The sequence below is a fragment of the Botrytis deweyae genome, assembly GCF_014898535.1.
Source record: "Botrytis deweyae strain B1 chromosome Unknown BDEW_002, whole genome shotgun sequence".
NCBI lineage: Eukaryota > Fungi > Ascomycota > Leotiomycetes > Helotiales > Sclerotiniaceae > Botrytis > Botrytis deweyae.
This window is the reverse complement of record NW_024066209.1, coordinates 1,200,199-1,207,670: the sequence shown is the minus strand read 5'-3', so window position 1 is coordinate 1,207,670 and position 7,472 is coordinate 1,200,199. Positions and strand designations below refer to the sequence as shown.

At 40.7% G+C, this 7,472-nt stretch overlaps 2 protein-coding genes across 2 annotated transcripts; one reads left to right on the top strand and one right to left on the bottom strand.

Annotated features, from left to right (window-relative positions):
• Positions 1-1,202: 1,202 nt before the first annotated feature.
• EAE98_001050 (uncharacterized protein) lies at positions 1,203-2,423 on the bottom strand (the record flags this gene model as incomplete). Its single annotated transcript, XM_038948667.1, has 6 exons — positions 1,203-1,559; positions 1,609-1,744; positions 1,803-1,985; positions 2,038-2,113; positions 2,228-2,268; positions 2,326-2,423. The coding sequence occupies 6 exons, from the start codon at positions 2,421-2,423 to the stop codon at positions 1,203-1,205; spliced, it is 891 nt and encodes a 296-aa protein (XP_038814933.1).
• A 900-nt stretch (positions 2,424-3,323) lies between these two features.
• EAE98_001049 (uncharacterized protein) lies at positions 3,324-7,129 on the top strand. Its single transcript, XM_038948666.1, has 4 exons — positions 3,324-3,821; positions 3,878-4,057; positions 4,118-5,803; positions 5,862-7,129. The coding sequence occupies exons 1-4, from the start codon at positions 3,800-3,802 to the stop codon at positions 6,620-6,622; spliced, it is 2,649 nt and encodes an 882-aa protein (XP_038814932.1). The 5' UTR covers positions 3,324-3,799; the 3' UTR covers positions 6,623-7,129.
• The last annotated feature ends 343 nt before the right edge of the window (positions 7,130-7,472 follow it).

The following is a 7,472-nucleotide window of genomic DNA, read 5'->3' as shown; positions in this document are numbered from 1 at the left end:
CAAAACTCACTTTCTTTAAAATATAATTAAAAATCAATCTCTAGTTTCAATAAAATCAAAATTCAGAAATTAGTAAAAATTCATTAAAATATTAATAAAAAATGAATAAATTATTTTTATTGATTTTGATTTTAATTAAAAAAGATTTTGAATTTGAAATCTCTTAAAAACTTGTTAAATTCGCTTAATTTTGATATAGAAATTAATTCCCAAAAAATATTCAATTTCAATCTTATATATTATATTAAATGAAGAATACATAATTATGAAATTATTATATAATTAAATTCGATTGATTCTGATTCTATAAATATGAAATTTATTAAAAAATACTTAGTATATAAAGATTAGTATTTAATTGAAATTAAGATATTGATATTCTCACTTTCTAATATAATTGAATATAATCTCATTCGAAAATGATTTAATAAAATAATTCTTTTTGTATTATATAATTTAATTAATTTTTTATAGAAAATCAAAATCTAAAAGGAATATATTCAAGAATTGATTTATAATTATTTATTGAAATGATTGAGTTTATTCGAAGAATCAATTCGCGCGAACTTAGCTGAGGTTGCTGTATATCACCTGATCCAATTCATTTGGATGAACATCGCCACAACGGAAACCCCGAATGCTATTAAAGTAAGGTTAGGAGTGTGGGTTCTAGATCATATCATGTCCATCCATCCACTCGCAGAAACAATTCATTCTGATTTGATTAATGATTTGAACACGAGCGTTTCGAATTAGATAATGATTGATAATGAGCTTTATTATATTGATAACCGTAGATGTGATTACAAGTACCGACGAGTTTATATTCCATGTACGGACATTTCGGATATTTTTGTATATAACGGTCTCATTTGGATTTTGCACATCGAAATTTCTATTCTGGGTTGATGTACAAAGTACTCTGTAAGTATATCAAGCACTACAAGACCCATTTTGCAATTTCGTATTCTGGAGCACAATCTTCTGGACCAGATTTAGAAGTCTATGTATGATATTTGTTTTGCACGTTGCGAATGCTTCGGAACATTCTTATACGTTCAATCATACGCAGCCCGAACAAAATGAAAATCGTGACAAAAGATTCTGCCTTTGGAATTAGTAGCATTAACTTTAGTGTACACTCACCCTCTTTAACATCCTCTATAGGTCTAATCCAAAAGTCGAGCCTTTTCTGTTCGCATCTATGCCTTTAGTTCTTTTGCGAGAGCCGTTCGTTCATCCTTCGTGAAACCAATCGTCGTCAAATAATCCCCAACACCACCATAAGTGTTCTCCAGATACTCATAGATCTTCTCGATGAAATCCACAGGACATCCAGCAAAATCATCACTCAGACCAATCTCATGGATTTCCTTCAATCGACTCTCTCTTTCAGGAAGTAATTTCTCTTCACTCATGAGATAATCATGTGATATGGCTTCTATGGGTACCTCGAGGATGAATAGGATCAAGGCGATGGTAAGTCCAGTGCGGTCCTTTCCTTGGGTACAATGGGCAAGAATTGGATAATTTTCCGGAGAGCAGTAAGTCCTGAGAACCTGGGATATGTTAGATGTGTTGTTTCATAAAAGGCTGATGATGGTTTACTGAAGCAATTTCTGGACCACAATGATGTATCGTATCGTATCCCAATCCTATAAGTCCTCTGGGTTGCAAAACCTGTCGCCCTAGAATCCCGATGGCCTCCAAGCGGTATCCCAAACCCATCAGTCCGATCAGTTTTCTATGTGCCATGGTCAGCTCGCAGAATCAGAAAAGACTACCTAGTGGTTAAAGCTTACATGATACTATAAGGCGATAATTGCCATACTAAACTCCTCTCAAACCCTTTCCCATTCACATTGATCTCGAGATACTTGATTCCTGGTATCTTCACCGATTCATTTAATGCACTGTTTGACTCTGTGAGAACAGGGTCTCTCATATCTGCTACTCGCTTCTTCGCTTGCTTATCATGTTCTGTTCTGTGATACTTCTGGTTAGATGGGATAGATAATTGATAGCTAGATGTCTTACACTGTTCGCAGGTCTAATATGGTTTTGATACCATAATAATCTTTAATCCGCTGCCTGTCTGCCATCGTAGCATCATCTACCAGGTAAATTCGTTAACAAAATCAGTCTTGGCCAGCATTCATCACTCTGGATTGGCCGATGTCCTGGATATGGCATGAATGACCTCACAGCCTGGCGAGTATGTACACACCTGGCCTTGCAGAGCGATATATTCGTCCTTCTTTAATAAGTCTGAAGGTAAAAAATCAGTCCCAATCTGCTGATGGTCTTAATGAGGTAGGTACATACTTTCGCCCCAAGAAATCGTTGATGGTTTTACCAACATCACGAAAATTCAGAATGTTATTAAACTGCCCATCATACATATTTTTTGGTTGTGAGCCCATTGTCAACTTTGGTGGACCGTTAGAGTGTGGAGCACCACGTGGGATACAACAATGTTATGGTTGATGGTAAGATCTGCCCAGGTGAATGATGAAAAACCAAAGAGGAAAGAAGGTATCGTATTTGGTACTGTACTCTCGAACAGGTCGTTACTTCTGATACTTTTAGATGGAACCAGGGAAAAGGGTAAAATTGTGAAATAGAGATAATGCAAAAGGTTCGGTTTCGTTGGAGAAGGTTCTTCAATTGACAGGTGAGATTCTTGGAATGAATGTTGTATGATTGATGTCGTCGTGTATAAAGATGCGAAATGAATACAATCACCCTGGGATTGATGAGGTTATCACATCAAGCGACAACGACATCATAAAACAAGGAAACGATGTGAAAGATTATGTGCGTCGGTGTGGTCGGTACTAGTAATCTTACTTGCAATTTAAATCCCTGCTGGAGATCACGAAAGAGATCATCAATAAAAAAGAGGGAGATACCATCATTCTGCATCATCTCTGGGGAAATACGATGAATCAATGCCATAACCCCAGTTGTACGTACATCAACATCAATATAAGACATTCACATATCACATATATCTCTACCTGCTTTCCTGGATGGATTCCTTTATGGTTCATGATGCTTTATCGAAAATCCTTTCTTATCGGAGCAGCGACGGCAAGGCAGGGCAGGTTCAACCTAAGGTTACCTATCCTCCACCCAGATTGCGATGAACAGTCTGGGCACTCGAATTGATTATGCTGACCTATCGGCATTCACTCTCACTTAAGTTTTGGTGTGGCTGAACGCAAAACTACGTCATGCAAGGTTCGTTCAAGACTTCCCTTTTCTTGAGATTCGAGAAGAGCTTGATTTCTTGCTTGCTTGCTTGCTTGCTTGCTTGATTGCTTGATTGACCGATGATTAAGAGAACTCAGCTACCACTGCTATCTGAATCCTGAAAACCGAACAATCATAAGAGATGATGAAAAAACTAGACGATACTCAGTTAGATACGATATTATAGTACACGGAATAAAGCGATCAGAGCCATACCGGTATTGTGCCAAAAATTCTACCTGCCGGTATACTAAGTGTCCAAGTTTATCGCATGTGTCACTAGCAAGCTCGTCCTAGCTATCGTCGTCCAACTTCACGTCAAGAAGCGACAGAAACGACAGAAACGACAGAAACAAGATATACATCCGTCAACATTGATGAATTCCGTTTCGATTCGTTTCATCCTTTATTCAACCCTTCGCAGCGAATTTGTTTGAGCTGAATGTCATAACGGGAAGCCAGTATCGTTTCTGTCAGCTTGCATTCCTAGTAACAAATCATACCTGCCAGGAGAACAAAGAAGAAGGGGGGAGATTGTGTAATCATGTCGACCAACAAGAATCATGGTGCGTAAAAGTAGTCTTTGATTCCTTATCTGCATGTATACTAATCTGTGCGACAGCTACAGGCATTGAAACCAATGGAGTATCAATAGAAAGCAAATCGCACCCAACTCGAACTACCTCCAACAAATTAGAAGATCAAGCTGCCACAGCAGCTCTCTACGTGACAAATCAGAATAATCAAACGCCCAAAACGGGCTATGAATTTCTGGACAGTGACAATAAATTGTCGTCTGCTGGTAATTATTTGATTCCACTTTACACAATATGAGAGCATCGCTAACAGTTTTTCCAAACAGGTGCAGCAGCATCTCTCAAATACGCGAAGCCCCGAGATTTACCAAGTTACCCCTCCGTCGGATTGAACAAGAGTCAGTCGGCAGCTGGAGCAGCAGCATCTTTAGGTTGGCAGAACCAAAAGACTTTCGAACATTGGAAGCCAGATCCCTCCGCTGCGGCCTCGGCTGCTGCGATGTTAGCCAAGGATTACAAAATGAAGCCCATGTGGCAGCCAGAATCAAGTGCACATGGCGCAAAAGCGGCTTTGTTGGCTCATAAAGCCAATAAGGGTGTCGACTTGTGGCAGCCGGAGCCTACAGCATGGGGGAACACTGCCGCAACTCAAGCTATGAAGAAGGGGAACACATTATCACCGCAATTGGATTATGGACACACTGCTGTTGGAAGACAGGGTTCCCTGTTGGCTGCGACTGGTGCTATGGCTAGGAGCAGGAAACGCGCAAATTCGACACCTGTGAAGACTCAAAAACTTGAAACCTATCCCGACGAAGCCAATGCTGCCAGTAATGCTTTGAAAGCCGCGAAGTCTGTTCACAAATCTCAGACTAATACTGCGAAACCTACCTATTCTGCCGAAACCTATCCGGATGAAGCCAATGCTGCAAGCAATGCTTTGAGAGCTGCAAAGTCTGTTCACAAATCTCAAATTGGTGCTGGAAAAGCTACCCATCCTGGTCAAACAAATACGCCCAGTAATGCCATGAAAGCTGCAGTCGCTGTTCATAGATCCAACACTGTTCGAAAACCTAATACATTCGAAAAGAGTGTTGGATCAGTACCATTCACAACAATGCCGCGAGAAATGTATACGTCTCAGCCGCCTGTCGACCAATTTGAACCGGAGGTGCCCAAAGACCAAAATCGTGAAGATGTCCTCAAAGCTTCAGCAATTGCTATGGCCAAAAAAATGTACAACCAACAGCAGAAACAAAGTGCTGCTACTTCCAATGCGCAATCTGGTGCAGCTGCAGCACACGGCCAGCGAAGGCTTTCTATAGATAGCGATGATGAACCTACACCTATGCGTTTTGATAATCTCCAAGCAAGAGCACAGCAGCTCACCAATGAGTCAGTGGCGAGAATGACAACCGAAGATATTAGAAATCGTGAATATCGAGATTATTATGGAGCTACCCCAAGTATATCTTCGAAGTTATCTAAGCGAGGTCGAACAAGACGTCGGGCTTCCAGTTATGATGAGGATCGCCATCAGTCTGACAAAATCCGAGCTCAGATGAATTTATTCTCAAGCAATATCTCTAAAGTAGACGAAGAAAAGCGACAACGAGATCGCGATGCTCTACATGCTGCAGCTAAGCGCAATGTTAATAAAGACATTCACGAGATGGATAAACAAGTATTTAAAAATACTGGCAAAGTTGCTCCATCTCTACTCAACGAATGGGAGTTAAAAGCACATGAAGCTGCTCAAGCCCAGAGTAAAGCTAGAATGGAGAATTTTGGCAAAGTCGATATTGGTGGTGGAAAATTTGTCGATCAAAGTGTGATTGATGCTGCTGCCGCTAAAATAATCCAGCCACAATTGGAGGAAATCAACACAAAGGCAGAAGCTAAGAGGTTTCGAGAGGCTGAGTTGAAACTCGAGGAAGAGGCTCGAAAGAGAAAATCGCAAGAGATTAAAATGAGAGAGAAAGAGGAGAAAGAAATTACCAAGAAATTGAAGCGTAAGTTGTTCTTGTTTCAAAAAACCGGTGTATTAACATAAACTAATATATATTGTAGAACAAGAAAAAGACGAAGAGAAGGAGCGTAAAGCTGATGAGAAGGCTGCTCTCAAGGAACGTCGTAAATCAACCACCAAATCCGAACCAGGTGCTCCAGTTTCAAAAACCTCACCTACCACCGTACCTGGCGAATCTGAACGCCCCACTACGGCTCCAGCTCCTGTACCTACCCGTACTTCTATAGATGGAAATAGCGTTCATGTATCTGGAGCTACAGATGATGCACACCCAAGTCAACAAGTTTCATCTAATACCCCATCACCAACCTCTGAGAGTGGTTCCAAGGTGAAGAACTGGCTTAAGTCTAAAATGGGAAGGATATCTGGTCGTCACTCGAAATCCTTATCAGAATCTAATGCTACTAAAGATGAGAAAGGATTTATGGGTGGTCATACCTACACAGGTGCAAGTGTTAATAATAGTACGACCTCTCTTAGTCGACAAAGTATAAAGGACGTTGCAAATGCCACCGCTCTTGTCCCCGGAGCCAACCCCACTGTTGCTCCTACTCAACAACCAGAAGAATTTGAAAGAGTAGGCAGAAGTAGAACAAGAGCGGGAGATGACGTGAGTAGCCTTAGCGAATTCAGTGACAAAGCAAAGGGCAGAGAAGACAATTTAAGTGGCGACGATGATGATGACTTTCAGGAGGCAAGGGATAACTTTAATGACGAGTTGGCGCCGCCTAGACCATTCTCATCTCATGGAGCAGTCAGCACAAGTCCGGGCAGAGCTCCCAGATTTCATGAGGAGATCTAAATAGAGAGTTTTATCATTATTTATATAATTTCGGGTGGGCTATGGGAAATGGGTTCGGAACTTTTGATTCTCGGGATATGGGATTTTGCAACAAGGTTCTTTCTTTCTTTGATTTTTCTTTCCAAGTTGATACGCTATTTGAAAACTGGGATGATCTTATGATATTTCGTCCGCCCACGCGAGATAATGGAGGGAAGGCAGATAGGCATAGGAAAGAAAAGCAATATGGCTTACTTAATAACCGTTTTGTTTTTTGTTTGGGTTTTGGGTCAGATTGCTTGGGTTTGTACAGTACATATGCGGACTAAAATATGGAAATTGGGAGCAGTGACATGATTGGAATGGAGATAGGGATGAGAAAAGGGTGGCCAAAAAGGGGGGCGGAGGAATATCTGTAGTTAATCAGTGGGATTTTATCATTAATGAAGTTTGTTAATCCGAAGATTTTCTCATGCAGTGGAATTTGATGGATTGGAAAGTCGACATGATGTATTTGCGTTGTTACGAAAATCGCCTCTTAATATAGAAGGGGTAGGAATAGCTTAATCTGCAAGTAAATGATTGCATACAAGGTGGATGCTCGGTCATCTTTACTAGATATCGCAAAAGCTGATTTACTTGTCTTGTGCAGTACCTTCTTATTTCGTTCACGGACATGCTCATGGAACAACGTTGCTGGTAAAGACCTCGATAGACGGGACGGGTCGAAAGATGCAAACAACGGCCCATGGCCAGCGGCAGGCTCTCATCTCAGTAAGGGATGCCTGCTTGTTTACGGCACTCCGGTGGTTTGTCTGGATGTTCTTCATGTAAAGCTTTATTCCATGATTTACGGATCATGGTATAGATA